The following is an 18,804-nucleotide window of genomic DNA, read 5'->3' as shown; positions in this document are numbered from 1 at the left end:
TCCCCTCCCATCCCGGCCCCCGTCCCGTCCCCTCCCGTCCCGGCCCCCGTCCCCTCCCGTCCCCTCCCCTCCCGTCCCAGCCCCCGTCCCGTCCCCCGTCCCGTCCCCCGACCCGTCCCCTCCCGTCCCGTCCTGTCCCCCGGCCCGTCCCCTCCCGTCCCCCGACCCGTCCCATCCCCTCCCATCCCGTCCCGTCCCCCGTCCCGTCCCCCGACCCGTCCCATCCCCTCCCGTCCCGTCCCGTCCCCCGGCCCGTCCCCCGGCCCGTCCCCTCCCGTCCCGTCCCGTCCCCCGGCCCGTCCCCTCCCGTCCCCCGACCCGTCCCATCCCCTCCCGTCCCGTCCCGTCCCCCGGCCCGTCCCCTCCCGTCCCGTCCCGTCCCGTCCCCTCCCGTCCCGTCCCCTCCCGTCCCGTCCCTCGGCCCGTCCCCCGACCCGTCCCATCCCCTCCCGTCCCCTCCCGTCCCCCGGCCCGTCCCCCGGCCCGTCCCCCGGCCCGTCCCCTCCCGTCCCCCGACCCGTCCCCCGGCCCGTCCCCTCCCGTCCCCCGGCCCGTCCCCCGGCCCGTCCCCCGGCCCGTCCCCTCCCGTCCCCCGACCTGTCCCATCCCCTCCCGTCCCCTCCCGTCCCCCGACCCGTCCCATCCCCTCCCGTCCCCTCCCGTCCCCCGGCCCGTCCCCTCCTGTCCCCTCCCGTCCCTCGGCCCGTCCCCCGGCCCGTCCCCTCCCGTCCCCTCCCGGCCCGTCCCCTCCCGTCCCCTCCCGTCCCGGCCCGTCCCTCGGCCCGTCCCCCGGCCCGTCCCCTCCCGGCCCGTCCCGTCCCGGCCCGTCCCCTCCCGGCCCGTCCCCTCCCGGCCCGTCCCGGCCCGGCCCGGCTGCGCAGCGCGGAGGCCGCCTGTCACAAAGTAGGCTTTATGCGTCCCCGCGGCCCTGGGCCCGCGTCAGGAGCCCCGGTGGCCGGCGGCCCTGGGCTCGGCCTCGCGCTCCTCCTCCGGCGGCTCCGCGTCGTCGCCGCCCTCGGGCGGCCGCTCCCCGGGGCCGGGCGGCGGCGCGCGGCGCGGGGAGGAGGGCGGCCGGCCGGGGGCCCGCGGCGCGCCGGGCCTGCGAGCGCCCCTCCGGTCCGCGCGGCCCGCGCAGGGCGAGGCCTCGGCGGCGGCGCGGGGCGGCGCGGGGCGCGGGCCCCCGGCGCGCGGGCCCCCGGGGCGCGGCCACGGGTCGGCCTCCCCGTTGTGCAGGAGCGAGAAGCGGCGCTGGGCCCGCAGCGGCAGCATCTTCTGGCCGCGCAAACTCTTCTGGAAGGTCTCCAGCGCCAGGTCTGCGGGCGGCGGCGGGGAGTGAATGCGGGGAGGGGCGCGGCCTGGGGAGGGGTGCGGCCTGGGGAGGGGCGCGGCCTGGGGAGGGGCGCGGGGAGGGGCGCGGCCTGGGGAGGGGTGCGGGGAGGGGCGCGGCCTGGGGAGGGGTGCGGGGAGGGGCGCGGCCTGGGGAGGGGTGCGGGGAGGGGCGCGGCCTGGGGAGGGGCGCGGCCTGGGGAGGGGCGCGGGGAGGGGCGCGGCCTGGGGAGGGGTGCGGGGAGGGGCGCGGCCTGGGGAGGGGCGCGGCCTGGGGAGGGGTGCGGCCTGGGGAGGGGTGCGGGGCCTGGGGAGGGGCGCGGGGAGGGGCGCGGCCTGGGGAGGGGTGCGGGGCCTGGGGAGGGGTGCGGGGAGGGGCGCGGCCTGGGGAGGGGTGCGGGGCCTGGGGAGGGGTGCGGGGAGGGGCGCGGCCTGGGGAGGGGTGCGGCCTGGGGAGGGCTGCGGGGAGGGGCGCGGCCTGGGGAGGGGTGCGGGGCCTGGGGAGGGGCGCGGGGAGGGGCGCGGCCTGGGGAGGGGTGCGGGGCCTGGGGAGGGCTGCGGGGAGGGGCGCGGCCTGGGGAGGGGTGCGGGGAGGGGTGCGGGGCCTGGGGAGGGGCGCGGGGAGGGGCGCGGCCTGGGTAGGGGCGCGGCCTGGGGAGGGGTGCGGGGAGGGGCGCAGCCTGGGGAGGGGTGCGGGGAGGGGCGCGGCCTGGGGAGGGGCGCGGCCTGGGGAGGGGCGCGGCCTGGGGAGGGGTGCGGGGCCTGGGGAGGGGCGCGGCCTGGGGAGGGGGTTGCGGGGAGGGGGCGCGGCCTGGGGAGGGGGTTGCGGGGAGGGGGCGCGGCCTGGGGAGGGGGCGCGGCCTGGGGAGGGGGTTGCCGGGAGGGGTGCGGGGAGGGGGTGCGCGGCCTGGGGAGGGGGGTGCGGGGAGGGGGCGCGGCCTGGGGAGGGGGTTGTGGGGAGGGGGCGCGGCCTGGGGAGGGGCGCGGCCTCAGGGGAGGAGAGCGGACCCCTGGCCAGCCAGGCTGTGCAGGACCTTGGGATATTGGAGGGCCAGCCGGTGCCCTCTGAACGGGGTCGGGCACCCAGGTGGCACAGGGTATATGGCAGGGCTGCCAGGACTTACCCAGGGTCTCCATGACCACTCTGGGAATCACATCCTTTAGGACTTCACAGTTGGTATGCAGGGCAGGGTTGGAGTTCATCTCCAGTAGCCACACCTAGGCAGGATTCTGGTTAGCTAGCAGGAGAGAGGCTGGGGTTCTTCCAAGGGGCTGAGGCCCTGAGGTCTGTCTGAAGTGTGGGGGGGGGCTGAGGCCCTGAGGTCTGTCTGGAGGGGGGGGCTGAGGCCCTGAGGTCTGTCTGGAGCATGGGGGGGGCTGAGGCCCTGAGGTCTGTCTGGAGCATGGGGGGGGGCTGAGGCCCTGAGGTCTGTCTGGAGCATGGGGGGGGGCTGAGGCCCTGAGGTCTGTCTGGAGCATGGGGGGGGCTGAGGCCCTGAGGTCTGTCTGGAGGGGGGGGCTGAGGCCCTGAGGTCTGTCCAGTGCAGGGGGGGGCTGAGGCCCTGAGGTCTGTCCAGTGCAGGGGGGGGCTGAGGCCCTGAGGTCTGTCTGGAGCATGGGGGGGGCTGAGGCCCTGAGGTCTGTCTGGAGCATGGGGGGGGCTGAGGCCCTGAGGTCTGTCTGGAGCATGGGGGGGGCTGAGGCCCTGAGGTCTGTCTGGAGCATGGGGGGGGCTGAGGCCCTGAGGTCTGTCTGGAGGGGGGGCTGAGGCCCTGAGGTCTGTCCAGTGCAGGGGGGGGGCTGAGGCCCTGAGGTCTGTCTGGAGGGGGGGGCTGAGGCCCTGAGGTCTGTCTGGAGGGGGGGGCTGAGGCCCTGAGGTCTGTCTGGAGCATGGGGGGGGCTGAGGCCCTGAGGTCTGTCTGGAGGGGGGGGGCTGAGGCCCTGAGGTCTGTCTGGAGCATGGGGGGGGCTGAGGCCCTGAGGTCTGTCTGGAGGGGGGGGCTGAGGCCCTGAGGTCTGTCTGGAGGGGGGGGCTGAGGCCCTGAGGTCTGTCCAGTGCAGGGGGTGCAGATGGGACCTGTTGTTGCTGAGCCTTATGGCACCCCACCCCCAGACAGTGGGGACTGCCGGCCGACCATGGGCCTGCAGGGTGACCGGGATGCACACTCGGCTCCATCCACCCAGAACAGCACCTTGAAGTTCTCATCAATCAGGAAATCACAGCCAATCAGGTCAAAGTAACCCAGTTTGCACTCCAGCTTGGACTTGACCGCCAGGAAGCAGTGGGCCATGATCTGCTGCATCCGCTTCTGTGGGCAGAGCCAAGGAGGTCTGGCTGTCACCTGCTGACCCTGGTCACGCCAGGCCCCCTCACACTCCCCGCACCTGAACCGCCGCCTGTGCCTGTACTCCTGTTGGACCTGTACTGCCCACCTGCCTGTACCCTTACCTGTCCACACCCACACTCTCAGAAGCACAGGTTTGCAGTCAGAAACCCACTCAGCCAATTCATGGAGGTCCCTATGGTGTGTGAGGTACTAGGGATCACAAGAGTAAAGAAAGTGAGAAATCGCCATGGGCTTTTGTTTGTTTTTGGTGCCTGTACTGGGCTTAAACTCAGGGCCTAGCTGCTCTTTTAGCTTTTCCTTTCCTAGCAGCCTAGCTGCTGTACTTATGCTTTATTACTCAGGACTAGAACTCTACCACTTGAGCCACAGCTCTACTTCTACTTTTTGGTAGATAATTGGAGATAAGAGTCTAAAGGATTTTCTTGCCCGAGCTGGCAATTCAGATTTCAGCCTCCTGAGTAGCTAGGATAACAAAGGTGAGCCACGGGTACTGGACTTCAAAATTTTTTAAAGAGTTGAAATTACAAAGTACGTTGTCTGGGATGAAACTAGAAATCACAAAACATTGGAAATTAAGCCTCTCTCCTCCCCCCTCCCTCCCCCACTTTTATAGGGTTTTCTATGTAATCCAATCTGGCCCGGAACATGAGATCAGCTGCCTCAGCATCCCAAGTGTTGGGATTTTAAGGCATGTGCCATATTCCAACACACTTTTATTTATTTATTTTTTGGGTCCAGTCGTACGCCTGAACTCTGGGCCTGGGCGCTGTCCCTCAGCGTTTCAGCTCAAGGCTAGCGCTCTACCACTTGAGCCACAGCACCACTTCCGGCTTTTTTTTTTTTTGCTTATTAAGGTGCTGAGGAATCGAACCCAGGGCCTCAAGCATGCAAGGCAAGCGCTTTACCACTGAGCCACCTTCCCAGCCCCTTTTATTTTATTTTTTAAAATGCCAGTCCTGAGTCCTGAACTCAGGGTCTGGGTACTGTCCCTAGGCTTTTGTGCTCAAGGCTAGCTGGCTACCACTTTGAACCACAGTTCCATTCCTGGCTTTTTGGGTGGTCATTTGAAGATAAGAATTTCTTTTTCTTTTTTTTTTTTGGGTCCGGTCATGGGGCCTGAACTCTGGGCCTGGACGCTGTCCCTCAGCTCTTCAGCTCAAGGCAAGCGCTTTACCACTTGAGCCACAGCGCCACTTCTGGCTTTTTTCTTTTTTCTTATGTGGTGCTGAGAAATTGAACCCAGGACCTCAGGCATGCAAGGCAAGTGCTCTACCACTGAGCCACCTTCCCAGCCCTTCTGTGAGACTCTTCTCTCCAATTAACCATGAGAACTGGAAGTGGCACTGTGGCTCAAGTGGTAGAGCACTCTCCTTGAGCTGAAGAGCTGAACGACAGCACCCAGGCCCAGAGTTAAAGACCCCTGATAGACAAAACAAAACAAAAAACACCTGGATATGGTGACCCACATCTGTCATCCTCCATGCGATGCCTCAGTAAGAGACTGACGTCTGTCCCTTCCTAGCGAAAACATGAGGCCCTCTTAGAAAGATATCGAAAGCAAAAGGTTTTGGGGGTTTGGCTCAGGGAAAGTTGCCTGCCTAGCAAGTGTAAGGCCCTGAGTTCAATACACAGTGATGTACGGGTGGGAGGAAGAGTAGAAGAAGTTAATATAAATACATAAAGGTGTGTTCATCAGGGAAATAAAGCAGGGGTGTGACACAGTGGTAAAGCATCTGCCTGTTAAGTTCAAGATCCGGAACTCAAGCCCAGTACCGCCACACACACAAGCAGGTAGGATTGCTTTATGGCCCAGCAACCTCATTTCTAGTTCTCAGGGGAACTGAAAGTGCATGCGCATACAAAACCTGTACCGGAATAGTCCACTGCAGCGTCGGACAGAACTGCGAATGAGTGCCTGGGGGCCCACTCGTACAAACCGGCCCGGGTAAGAGCAGAGGCCAGGAGACACCCGTCCCGTGATGCCGGCCGCGTGAAATGCCTACGCGTGTCCCGTGACGCCGGCCGCGTGAAATGCCTACGCGTGTCCCGTGACGCCGGCCGCGTGAAATGCCTACGTGTGTCCCATGACACTGGCCGCGTGAAATGCCTACGTGTGTCCCATGACACTGGCCGTGTGAAATGCCTACACGTGTCCCGTGACGCCGGCTGCGTGAAATGCCTATGCGTGTCCCGTGACTCTGTGTGAAATGCCTACGCGTGTCCCGTGACTCTGTATGAAACGCCTACGCGTGTCCCGTGACTGTGTGAAATGCCTACGCGTGTCCCGTGACGCCGGCCGCGTGAAATGCCTACACGTGTCCCGTGACTCTGTATGAAATGCCTACGTGTGTCCCGTGATGCCGGCCGTGTGAAATGCCTACGCGTGTCCCGTGACGCCGGCCGCGTGAAATGCCTACACGTGTCCCGTGACTCTGTATGAAATGCCTACGTGTGTCCCGTGACTCTGTATGAAATGCCTACGCGTGTCCCGTGACTCTGTGTGAAATGCCTACGTGTGTCCCGTGATGCCGGCCGTGTGAAATGCCTACGTGTGTCCCGTGACTCTGTATGAAATGCCTATGCGTGTCCCGTGACTCTGTGTGAAATGCCTACGCGTGTCCTGTGACGCCGGCCGCGTGAAATGCCTATGCGTGTCCCGTGACGCCGGCCGTGTGTAATGCCTACGCGTGTCCCGTGACTCTGTGTGAAATGCCTACGCGTGTCCCGTGACTCTGTGTGAAATGCCTACGCTTGTCCCGTGACTCTGTGAAATGCCTACGCGTGTCCCGTGACGCCGGCCGCGTGAAATGCCTACGCGTGTCCTGTGACTCTGTGTGAAATGCCTACGTGTGTCCCGTGACGCCGGCCGTGTGAAATGCCTACGCGTGTCCCGTGACGCCGGCCGCGTGAAATGCCTACGCGTGTCCCGTGACGCCAGCCGCGTGAAATGCCTACGCGTGTCCCGTGACGTCGGCCGCGTGAAATGCCTACGCATGTCCCGTGACGCCGGCCGCGTGAAATGCCTACGCGTGTCCCGTGACGCCGGCCGCGTGAAATGCCTACGCGTGTCCCGTGACTCTGTGTGAAATGCCTACGCGTGTCCCGTGACTCTGTGTGAAATGCCTACGCGTGTCCCGTGACGCCGGCCGCGTGAAATGCCTACACGTGTCCCGTGACGCCGGCCGCGTGAAATGCCTACGCGTGTCCCGTGACGCCGGCCGTGTGAAATGCCTACGCGTGTCCCGTGACGCCGGCCGCGTGAAATGCCTACGCGTGTCCCGTGACGCCGGCCGCGTGAAATGCCTACGCGTGTCCCGTGACGCCGGCCGTGTGAAATGCCTACGCGTGTCCCGTGACTTGTTGCATGAAATGGCTGTGCGTGTTGTGTGGCTCCAGTTGCACGAAATGTCTACATGTGTCCTGTGACTCTGACCAGTCGTATGGAGTGCCCGTGCACCGTGGTGAGACGCCAGGAGTTTGCGATGTCTGCGGCAGCTGCCGGGGGGGGGGGGGGGGGGGGAGGGAGCGGCGGGGGGAGGGGACCTGAGCGGTGATGACCAAGGCTGCTTGGTCCCCTCTGGGCCCGCGTGGTCACCAGCCGGCCCCTGCTGGGCCTCTGCTGGCCTGAGCTGCCCCTGGCTGAGCTGGGTGAGTAATGTTGAGGAGTGTTGTTCAAAACACACATACACAACTTCAGCGCAATCACTCACTGAAAGGCCAGGTAAGACACAGACGCAGCACAGCCCTGGGAAACACGCTTGCACGTGTGTGTGGGTGCGCGCACACACGGTGCTCATGCCCACACGCGCACACACACTCTGACTCTGAGCTCCTGGACCAAGTGCCCCTGCCCCCACCCCGGGCTGGAGCGGGCAGGGGTGGACTGACCGTGAAGGAGGTGTAGACCCAGTCTCTGGGGAGGCCCTTGGCCTTTCTGAACTTGTCATTGATGTAGCAGTTGAGACGGTCCATACTCCACACAGTGTCCTCCTTCAGCGTCGTGTACAGGGGGCTCTTTTTCTGCATAAACTACACCAAGAGCTGTGCCAGTGACGCTCCTTGCGGAGGGCCCCAGCAGCTCCCCGCCCTCACCGGAGCCCCGGGGCCCAGCCACAGAGCCCTTCTCTGCACCACTTGCATGGACCGCCCCCCCCCCAGGCAGCAGGTCCCAGATCCCCACAGGGCTCCCGGCCTGGAGTCTCCAGCCTTTCTCGGCACCCAGGTGGGCGTGAGGCTGTGGTGCGCTGAGGTAATTCACCAGGACTCCAGGTCATCCCTGCCATGGCAAGAGGCACCCCTCGGCTGGGCCCCTCGGACCTGGGCCACAGCCAGGCTGTCCTCCGTGAGGGGCCAGTACCTGGTTGGTCAAGTGGCCGCTGAGGTCAGTGGAGGTGGAGTCATAGAGGCTGAGGGTAAGGCGGGCATAGCCATGGCCAAAGAAGACCATGTAGGGCATAGCACAGGCAATGAGCAGGTAGGAGCGCACATCAAACTTCTTCCCCTCCAACAGAAGTGGGTTCTGGATGTACCTGTGGGGTGCAGTGCGGGGGGGGGGGCAGCTGGCCTGGGAGCCCTCCCCAGCCTGGCCATTCCTCAGTGGACCCTCTGCCTGTCCTGCTGTGGCCGCTGGCTAACGGCTCCGTCTATCGCAGGGACTTCCTGAGCCAAGCGGACGGGGGAATTGGGAGAAGGGCCTGGTCCCATGACCTCAGCCGGCTGCCAGTGTTTTGGGCAACCTCAGGGTGCATCTAGGCTACCATTAAGTCCTTGGGAGAGATGCTAGGGGCAGATTTGGAAGCCCGTGGCCAGGAGAGCTGTTTGGAGGAGGAAGGCTGCCATGGGGCCTTGGAGAAGGAAGATGTTGCAGGTGGAGAAGTTCAAGAATTCAAGACCTGGGTCTGGGAGTGGTGCTTAGGAGGAGAGAGCTGGAGGGGAGGGCAGACCTGGAGGGAGGGCAGAGATGGAGGGAGGGCAGAGCTGGAGAGGAGGGAAGAGCTGGAGGGGAGGGCAGAGCTGGAGGGAGGGCAGAGCTGGAGGGGAGGGCAGAGCTGGAGGGAGGGCAGAGCTGGAGGGGAGGGCAGAGCTGGAGGGGAGGGCAGAGATAGAGGGAGGGCAGAGCTGGAGGGGAGGGTAGAGGTGGAGGGGAGGGCAGAGATGGAGCGAGGGCAGAGATGGAGGGGAGGGTAGAGCTGGAGGGAGGGCAGAGATGGAGGGAGGGCAGAGCTGGAGGGAGGGTAGAGCTGGAGGGAGGGCAGAGATGGAGCGAGGGCAGAGATGGAGGGGAGGGTAGAGCTGGAGAGGAGGGCAGAGCTGGAGGGGAGGGCAGAGCTGGAGGGAGAGCAGAGATGGAGGGAGGGCAGAGCTGGAGAGGAGGGTAGAGCTGGAGGGAGGGCACAGCTGGAGGGGAGGGCAGATCTGGAGGGAGAGCAGAGGTGGAGAGGAGGGCAGAGGTGGAGAGGAGGGCAGAGCTGGAGGGAGGGCAGAGCTGGAGGGAGGGCAGAGCTGGAGGGAGAGCAGAGCTGGAGGGAGAGCAGAGATGGAGGGAGGGCAGAGATGGAGGTGAGGGCAGAGCTGGAGGGGAGGGCAGAGCTGGAGGGGAGGGCAGAGATGGAGGGGAGGGCAGAGATGGAGGGAGGGCAGAGCTGGAGAGAAGGCAGAGATGGAGGGAGGGCAGAGATGGAGGGAGGGCAGAGATGGAGAGAGGGCAGAGATGGAGGGAGGGCAGAGATGGAGGTGAGGGCAGAGCTGTAGGGGAGGGCAGAGATGGAGGGAGGGCAGAGATGGAGGGAGGGCAGAGCTGGAGGGAGGGCAGAGATGGAGGGAGGGCAGAGATGGAGGGAGGGCAGAGCTGGAGGGAGGGCAGAGATGGAGGGAGGGCAGAGCTGGAGGGAGGGCAGAGATGGAGGGAGGGCAGAGATGGAGGGAGGGCAGAGCTGGAGGGAGGGCAGAGATGGAGGGGAGGGCAGAGCTGGAGGGGAGGGCAGAGCCCGAGGGAGGGCAGAGCTGGAGGAGAGGGCAGAGCTGGAGGGAGGGCAGAGATGGAGGTGAGGGCAGGGCTGGAGGGGAGGGCAGAGATGGAGGGGAGGGCAGAGATGGAGGGAGGGCAGAGCTGGAGGGAGGGCGGAGCTGGAGGGGAGGGCAGAGCTGGAGGGGAGGGCACAGATGGAGGGAGGGCAGAGATGGAGGGAGGGCAGAGATGGAGGGAGGGCAGAGATGGAGGGAGGGCAGAGATGGAGGGAGGGCAGAGATGGAGAAAGTGCAGAGCTGGAGGGAGGGCAGAGGTGGAGGGGAGGGCAGAGCTGGAGGGAGGGCAGAGGTGGGGGGAGAGCAGAGCTGGAGGGAAGGGCAGAGATGGAGGGAGGGCAGAGCTGGAGGGAGGGCAGAGATGGAGGGCGGGCAGAGATGGAGGGAGAGCAGAGCTGGAGGGAGGGCAGAGATGGAGGGGAGGGCAGAGCTGGAGGGGAGGGCAGAGATGGAGGGGAGGGCAGAGCTGGAGGGGAGGGCAGAGATGGAGGGGAAGGCAGAGCTGGGGAGAGGTTAGAGATGGAGGGGAGGACAGAGATGTAGGGAGGGACAGAGCTGGAGGGAGGGACAGAGCTAGAGGGAGGAACAGAGCTGGAGGGAGGGCAGAGATGGAGGGAGGGCAGAGATGGAGGGAGAGCAGAGATGGAGGGAGGGCAGAGGTGGTGGGAGGGCAGAGGTGGTGGGAGGGCAGAGCTGGAGGAGAGGGCAGAGCTGGGGAGAGGTTAGAGATGGAGGGGAGGACAGACCTGGAGAGATGGTAGAGACGGAGGGAGGGCAGAGCTGGAGGGAGGGCAGAGCTGGAGGGAGGGCAGAGCTGGAGGGGAGGGTAGAGCTGAAGGGAGGGCAGAGAATGAGGGAGGGCAGAGCTGGAGGGGAGGGCGGAGCTGGAGGGGAGGGCAGAGATGGAGGGGAGGGCAGAGATGGAGGGGAGGGCAGAGATGGAGGGGAGGGCAGTGATGGAAGGGAGGGCAGAGCTGGAGGGAGGGCAGAGCTGGAGGGGAGGGTAGAGCTGAAGGGAGGGCAGAGAATGAGGGTAGCAGAGCTGGAGCGGAGGGCGGAGCTGGAGGGAGGGCAGAGATGGAGGGAGGGCAGAGATGGAGGGGAGGGCAGAACTGGAGGGAGGGCAGAGCTGGAGGGAGGGCAGAGATGGAGAGAGGGCAGAGGTGGAGGGAGGGCAGAGGTGGAGGGGAGGGCAGAGACTGAGGGAGGGCAGAGCTGGAGGGGAGGGCAGAGCTGGAGGGAGGGCAGAGCTCGGGGGAGGGCAGAGCTGGAGGGAGGGCAGAGCTTGGGGGAGGGCAGAGATGGAAGGGAGGGCAGAGATGGAGGGGAGGGCAGAGATGGAAGGAGGGCATAGATCGAGGGAAGGCAGAGATGGAGTCGAGGGCAGAGATGGAAGGGAGGGCAGAGCTGGAGGGAGGGCAGAGCTGGAGTGGGAGCAGAGCTGGAGGGAGGGCAGAGATGGAGGGAGGGCAGAGATGGAGGGGAGGGCAGAGCTGGAGGGGAGGGTAGAGCTGGAGGGAGGGCAGAGATGGAGGAGAGGGCAGAGATGGAGGGAGGGCAGAGCTGGAAGGGAGGGTAGAGCTGGAGGGAGGGCAGAGCTGGAGGGAGGGCAGAGACAGAGGGAGGGCAGAGCTGGAGGGGAGGGTAGAGCTGGAGGGAGGGCAATGACGGAGGGAGGGCAGAGCTGGAGGGAGGGCAGAGATGGAGGGAGGGCAGAGCTTGAAGGGAGGGCAGAGATGGAGGGAGGGCAGAGCTGGAGCGGAGGGCAGAGATGGAGGGATGGCAGAGCTGGAGGGAGGGCAATGACAGAGGGAGGGCAGAGCTGGAGGGAGGGCAGAGCTGGAGGGAGGGCAGAGCTGGAGGGAGGGCAGAGGTGGAAGGAGGGCAGAGCTGGAGGGAGGGCACAGCTGGAGGGGAGGGCAGATCTGGAGGGAGGGCAGAGATGGAGAGAGGGCAGAGGTGGAGGGAGAGCAGAGCTGGAGGGGAGGGTAGAGCTGGAGGGAGGGTAGAGCTGGAGGGAGGGTAGAGCTGAAGGGGAGGGCAGTGATGGAAGGGAAGGCAGAGCTGGAGAGAGGACAGAGATGGAGGGGAGGACAGACTGGAGGGAGGGCAGAGACTGAGGGAGGGCAGATCTGGAGGGGAGGGCAGAGCTGGAGGGAGGGCAGAGCTGGAGGGAGGGCAGAGATGGAGGGAGGGCAGAGATGGAGGAAGGGCAGATATGGAGAGAGGGCAGAACTGGAGGAAGGGCAGAGACAGAGGGAGGGCAGAGCTGGACGGAGGGCAGAGCTGAAGGGGAGGGCAGAGCTGAAGGAGAGGGCAGAGATGGAGGGAGGGCAGAGATGGAGGGAGAGCAGAGCTGGAGGGGAGGGCAGAGCTGGAGGGAGGGCAGAGATGGAGGGAGGGCAGAGCTGGAGGGGGAGCAGAGCTGGAGGGAGGGCAGAGATGGAGGGAGGGCAGAGGTGGAAGGAGGGCAGAGCTGGAGGGAGGGCAGAGCTGGAGGGAGGGCAGAGATGGAGGGAGGGCAGAGCTGGAGGGTGGGCAGAGCCGGAGGGAGGGCAGTGATGGAGGGAGGGCAGAGCTGGAGGGAGGGCAGAGATGGAGGGAGGGCAGAGCTGGAGGGTGGGCAGTGATGGAGGGAGGGCAGAGCTGGAGGGTGGGCAGTGATGGAGGGAGGGCAGAGCTGGAGGGTGGGCAGTGATGGAGGGAGGGCAGAGCTGGAGGGAGGGCAGAGCCGGAGGGAGGGCAGAGCCGGAGGGAGGGCAGAGATGGAGGGAGGGCAGAGCTGGAGGGTGGGCAGTGATGGAGGGGAGGAGAGGGCTGGAAGGGGGGCAGAGATGGTGTCTGTGGCTAAAGCAAGAATCTACCCTGGTGGAGCCCAAGGCCCACCCGATATTTCTGAGGCCAGATTGAGCCCTCTCTAACCTGTGTGCTCTAGGCCGCACGAGGCTGCGGGTCTGGGCCTGCCTGGGGGCAGATGAGCTACTGGTCACAGATTGGGGAATGGTCTTGGCTGTCTGGACTGGGTAGCAGGGGCATTGACCCAGGCCTTCCAGTCCTCCTTCCCATCCCTCCTCTCCCCTACCCTGCCCTCCCCCCCCCCCCCTCCAGGCCTATAGCCTGTGTCGTAGGCCATATTGTCTAGGACCCAGGGCAGCCATGACACTGTGGTCTGCTTGAGACAGCCGGTCAAGCACCAGGGCTGCTGCAGCTCTCCACAGCACAGCACTCAATCATCCTAGATGCCTCCAGCTCTGTCCTCCCTCTGAGCCAGCCCGCCCGGGCCCCCGGGACCCAGGCCCACACCTCTGCACCACTCGAGCCTGTGGCATCCTGAAGGGCATCTTGCGGTAGATGGGGTCATCCTCGATGCTCTGGGTCTTGGCCTGCAGGGTGCTGATCTCCTCCTGGCTCCTGATCAGAAAGATGCCCTTTCCCTGGTTGGAGGCCGTGGGCTTGCAGATCCACATCTGGGTGTCTGCAGGGAGCGCCCCCTCAGCCTCTGGCCCCTCAGCCCCGTCCATCCCTGACTCCACCTGGCCCAGACCCGCGGTGCCCTGCAAGGCCCCTCAGCCCCGTCCATCCCTGACTCCACCTGGCCCAGACCTGCGGTGCCCTCTAAGGCCTGGTCTTGACCTTTCTCTCCCTGCCCCCCCCCCCGCCTTGACCCTGGCCCCACAGCCTGGCCTGTCCCTGTCCTTACTCACCATTGGGCTCTATTTGCTTCACCTAAACCCATGTCTTCATCATGCTGCAGCCCTGGCCCATACTTGGAAGCCCTGGCCCACACTCGGCCCCAGAGATTGCCATGCTCCAGCCCCGCCCCACCCTTTCCGCCCTCCACCGAATCCAAGCCCAAATCCTTCCTGTCTCTCCTATGCCGCCAACATTGGGAGATCCCGACTCCATAGCCTGCCTGGCCTCTCACCATCAAACAGGCTGAAGAAGGCCTGTCTCTCCTCCCTGATATCTAGCCGGTAGGTCTCTGGGAAAAAATCTTCCATTTTCAGGGCCCTGGAAGAGTGGGAAGATAGGGAAGGCAGGGGAAGGGCTGTGTCCTGCCCCAGATTTGGCTGTTCCAGGGCCTGTCTCCATCTGAGAGCCAGCCGGAGGGGGCTGAGTTGGCCTCAGGCTCCGACCTCGGGGCCTTTCAACGCTCCAAGCCTTGGAGCTTTCTCACAGGCTGGACTCTCGGCTCCTCTGCAGCTGCTGGCCGTCCACGGTCTCTCCTGTGCCCCCAGTGTATTCACCTGGTTGCTCTCCTGACGTCTGGGTTGCCTAGGAGTCCCTGAAACCTCTGGGATTGCCTCCTGCTTTTCCTGAAGCTTGGTTTTCATGCCCATTTACCTAACAACCAGTCCTTCTAGTTCAGGTCAGAATGATCCCTCTCAAGTTGGGCTCTATGCATCTACCTACGTGTCCCGAGACGCCCCAGGCTGGCTCCTCAGAGCTCCTCAAGGGCTGGAGCTAAGTCCTTTCTGCATCAGGACACAGGACCTGGACTGCGCGCCCGTGTGTGTGTGGGGTGTGTGTGTGTGTGTGTGTGTGTGTGTGTGTGTGTGAGAGAGAGAGAGAGAGAGAGAGAGAGAGAGAGAGAGAGAGAGTGCGTGTGGGGGAGTATAGAGATGGGGGGATAAGGATTTATTGGGCAAATGGATATGTTGAGGGAAAGATCTGAGTTGCTGGCAGACATGAATAGGAAGTGGACAGCCGGGCGTGCCGATGTCAGCCGGCGTCACACGTGACGGTGTGGTGAGCACACAAGCTGGCCTCCTGCTGGCAGGGCAGAGGAGAGGGTGGATAGAAGTGCTGAGGAGTGGTTTGTGCTGAGGGTGGTTGGATGTGTCTGAGGGTGAGTGGGAGTGGGTGGGACTGAATGGGAATGGGGGGGAGCCGTGAATGACTGAGGGACTTGGCGGGTGGCTCTTGTGGGTCTGATGATGGCGGACGGCGGCAGGAGCTGGGGTTGAGGCAGACTGACAGGAAGAGAGAGCGTGGCTGGGTCAGTGGAAAGATGGGTGGGTGGGCTCCACTGGGCGGTGCCGGGTGGGTGCTGCGGCCCTGGCGGTGAGCAGGGTCCTGGCAGGGCCGGCGGGCTCACTTGGTCGGAGTGCCCGTCTGCATCTTGGTGGTCTTGCTCAGGATGCGTGCGTGCTCTCGGAGGGCGCTGAGCAGCCCGATCTTGGTGGTCAGCAGCTTGTTGTTGGGGAGCTGGAACAGCAGCTGTTGGCCTGGCAGGATGAGGACTGGTGTGTGTGGTGTGCAGAGGCCGCGGTGGGTGGGGGTGCCCCCCGCCTGCCCCCTGCCTGCCCCCTGCCTGCCTCCTCCCCCACCCGCCCCCTCCCCCTGCCTGCCCCCCGCCTAACTCCCACCTGCCTTCCCCCTCCCCACCTGCCTGCTCTCCTGCCTGCCTGCCCCCCATGCCCCCCACCTGCCCCCCACTTCTCCCCCCTGCCCGGTACCCCCACCTGCCCGCCTCCCTGCCTGCCCACCCCCCCGTACCCCTCACCTGCCCGCCCCCTGCCCTGTACCCCCACCTGCCTTCCCCCTTCCCCCTGCCTACCTGCCCCCCGTACCCCCTGCCTGCCCACCCACCCCCGCCCGGCACCCCGTATCCCCTACCTGCCTGCCCTCCTGCCTGCCCTCCCCCCCGTACTCCTCTCCCGCCCCCCGTACCCCACCTTCCCGGAAGCTGCTGTAGCCCCCCCGTACCCCACCTTCCCGGAAGCTGCTGTAGCTGCCCCCCCCGTACCCCACCTTCCCGGAAGCTGCTGTAGCTGCCCCCTGCCCCCCCGTACCCCACCTTCCCGGAAGCTGCTGTAACCCCCCCCGTACCCCACCTTCCCAGAAGCTGCTGTAGCTGCCCCCCGCCCCCCCCGTACCCCACCTTCCCGGAAGCTTCTGTAGCTGCCCCCCCGTACCCCACCTTCCCGGAAGCTGCTGTAGTTGCCCCCCGCCCCCCCCGTACCCCACCTTCCCGGAAGCTGCTGTAGCTGCCCCCCCGTACCCCACCTTCCCGGAAGCTGCTGTAGCTGCCCCCCCGTACCCCACCTTCCCGGAAGCTGCTGTAGCTGCCCTTGCACTTGACCTCGCACCACTTGAGCTTGTAGTCCTCGCGCTGGCTGTCCTGAGTGCGCTGCCAGCCCTTGCTCTCGCAGTAGTTGCTGATTCTGCGGGTGGAGGGGGCGTGGGGTCCCGGGGGCCTCAGCAGCGGCAGCGTGGGCGGGGGGGGGTGCAGCGGGGCTGGAGGGCCGCACTCACACTGAGGCCCCGTTGGTGCCTCCGATGTAGAAGAAGGGGCCGTGTCCGGTGCTGAACGGTGTCTTGTCCGCCTCCTCTGGGCTGTCCTCCAGAGGGGCCTCGGGGAGCCTGGCAGGTTCTGCATCTTCGGGGAGATCTGCGGGGGAGCCAGCTCAGCGGTCCCGGCCTTCTGGCTTGGTGGGCCTCCCCTGCCTCCCCTCCCCCCCAGCCACCTACAGCCCCACCTGCATCTTGGTCCAGCTGGCTTAGCTCACCACTGCTCCCCATCTGTCTGTCATGGGTCCAGTCTGGGCGCCAGTGGGGTCAGGTGTGGGTTGGAGAGGTGCGCCCACCCCCCACCCCGTCTGAGCCCAGCCAGGCCAGCAGCTGCTGGGTCCTCTCCCAGCCCCCCTGGGGCACAGACCCTCCCCAGCCCCCCTGGGCTCAGACCCTCCCCTCCACAGCCCAGCCCAGCCACACAGGGAGCCAGAGAGCCGGGGTGAAGGGGCCCTACACCCTCCTTACCAGCAGGGCAGGGCAGGGGACCGGGCGTGGGGCAAGAGCCCCGTAGATATGGTATAGGGACACCTCCAGAGAAGGCCGGGGTCACAATGTCCATGGTGACATCACAGTGACCCAAGGAGGCGGGCCAGGAGAGGCCAGGGCTCACCTGAGTGGAGGCAGGGCAGGCAGTGCCCCTGGCTGCCCCGGGCATGGATGGGCAGAGGCCTGGGGTCCTGACCGGCGGCCTCGGCGCCGGGGGCTTCCTGCGGGCTCCTCCCGGGGCCTGTCTGGTCATCTGGACACGGCTGTGTGGAAGACTGGTCCCCTTCCCAAGAGACACACGGCCCGTGTCTGTCCTGGGGTGCCCCGGGCTGGGGGTGGGCGGGGCTGGTCCTGGGGGTCGCTCCGCATTGCCGGACCCTGAGCCGCTTGGGTCTCTTGGAGCCAAGGTGGGTCCGCCTGGGCTGGCCCCGGCAGTGAACAGGCCAGGGGTGGCTGCGGGTTCCAGGCCTGGAGGCGTGGAGGAGAGGTCCCCAAGGGGAAGCTGCCGCCCTCACCAGCCTGTGGGGCCTGCGGGCAGCCTGGGGGCCCAGCCCTTTGACGGGGTCCCCGGTCAGGCCTGCCCTGCCCAGGGAAGCGGGCCTCTCCGTGGCCTGGGCTTCGGCTTCGGCGTGTGGCTGGCTCTCATCCCGGTGGTGGTCGTGGGGCTGGGCAGCCAGCGAAGCCATTTCTGCATCCTGCCCCTGCCGGGCGAGTCCTCCTCCGCCGCCGGGCCGGTGCTGGCCTCGCTGAGCGTGGCCTTTAGGTCGGCTGTGAGCAAGCGGCCGTCAGACTAGCCGGGGGCCCTGTCCCCACCTGTGGTGCTGGACGGCGGAGGGGCGCCTGGCCTTGAGCGGGGCTCCTCCAGGTCTGCACTGCTGCCCTGGGGTCCTACTGGGGGTGGCACAACTCCTCCGGGCAACTCGCCCAGCCCAGGGCCCTTGTGCTTGGACGTGCTGCCGATTTTGGAGCATTGCAGGGAATGTTGGCCGATTCCTAGATACGTCCTTCTGCTTACATATCAAGCAAACAAGTTTGGGGGCTATTTAGGAGGCAAGGACCTGCCACGGGGGTACGGGTGGGCCGGGCACCGGTGGCTCACGCCTGTAACCCTAGCTACTCAGAAGGCTGAGATCTGAGGGTCGCAGTTTAAAGCCAGCCTGGCTGGGCAGGAAGATCTGTGAGACTCTTGTCTCCAATGAACCACCAAGGAGCCGGAAGTGGAGTTGTGGCTCAAATAGTAGAGTGCCAGCCTCAAACAGAAACGCTCAGGAACAGTGCTCAGCCCCTGAGTTCAAGCCTCAGTATTGGTGCACTCGCTTCACACCAAAACAAAACAAAAAGCGGAGTAGGAGGGTCGTGTAGCGGTAGGCAGGACAGAGAAATGGCCTTCAAGGTGGTGTCTGAGAAGCAAAGGGAGAAGCCAACACCCCTTGGTGGGAATCGGTCATCTCTGAAGAGGATGCTGGGTGGTGGACAGCAGCCAACAGCCAAGAAATGCAAGGTCTGTAGCCAAGTGCTGATCAGCCACACAGACTTTTTATCTGCTTGCCCTGCCCCACTGGACTGAAGGAGAGGTGAGAAAAAGAGCAAATCCACAGAACGGAGCTCTGGGCACCGCACCCCGCAGGCCTTCCCCCCAGAAGAGGCGGCTGGGGTGTGTGGGGGTGACAGACTCTCCAGTCCCCTGTCCACTGAGTTCCTAGTACCTGTGCTGTGGACATGAGCCCTAAGACACTAGCTTTTATCACTGTCCTCAGGCCAAGTGGCTTCCTGGCTCAGGAAGCTGGAGATGGCTGGGAGGCGGTGCGGGATCACGTGCCCAGCTCCCCTTGGAAAGGGCAGCAGGAGAAAGCAACTTCCCCCCAGAGGAGCTGCGTCTGTCAGGAAAGGAGGCACATGGACATTAAATGTGCAACACAGGGGGCAGCATTCAAGCGCAAGAAATTGCCCCAGGACTGAGGACAGGGCCTGACGTCATGAGCCAAGTACAGGCCAGGCACCCCGCGTCAGAGCAGAGGGCCGACTGAGCGCAGAGGGGACATGGGAGGCCACGGTGCATTCACGGTGGCCCTTTCGGGGGAGGTGGGAGGAGATGAGGGGCCTGTTTCTTTGCGTGCATGGTAGTCTGGGAACAGCACGAGCCTGTCATGGTCCTGTGAAGATGGAGCTCCTAGCCAGCGTGTGTGAGGATGCGGCGGCCACTGAGCGAGGGCTCAGCACTGCAGGCCACACGGCCACACCAGGAGGCCCGAGGCTCAGGAACAACTAAGGACAGCAGCAGCAAGATGCTGCTCAGCCGGTTAGGACCCTGATTGTGTGGGGT

General features: G+C 65.4%; 1 protein-coding gene across 1 annotated transcript; it reads right to left on the bottom strand.

The window, feature by feature from the left end:
- Window positions 1-939: 939 nt before the first annotated feature.
- On the bottom strand, window positions 940-16,506 carry Ttll10 (tubulin tyrosine ligase like 10). Its single transcript, XM_070037936.1, has 12 exons — window positions 16,461-16,506; window positions 16,181-16,243; window positions 15,957-16,092; window positions 15,747-15,865; window positions 14,797-14,926; window positions 13,624-13,709; window positions 13,002-13,173; window positions 8,032-8,203; window positions 7,563-7,703; window positions 3,519-3,635; window positions 2,451-2,544; window positions 940-1,313 (listed from the first exon to the last, which is right to left on the bottom strand). Exons 2-12 carry the CDS (start codon window positions 16,221-16,223, stop codon window positions 940-942), a joined length of 1,584 nt encoding a protein of 527 aa, XP_069894037.1. The 5' UTR covers window positions 16,224-16,243; window positions 16,461-16,506.
- Between the last annotated feature and the right edge of the window lie 2,298 nt (window positions 16,507-18,804).

Source organism: Dipodomys merriami, unplaced genomic scaffold (assembly GCF_024711535.1).
Source record: "Dipodomys merriami isolate MVZ:Mamm:240054 unplaced genomic scaffold, mDipMer1.0.p SCAF_28, whole genome shotgun sequence".
NCBI classification, from domain to species: Eukaryota; Metazoa; Chordata; class Mammalia; order Rodentia; family Heteromyidae; genus Dipodomys; species Dipodomys merriami.
Note: the sequence above shows the minus strand (reverse complement) of the source record. Positions and strands in the feature narration are given on the sequence as shown.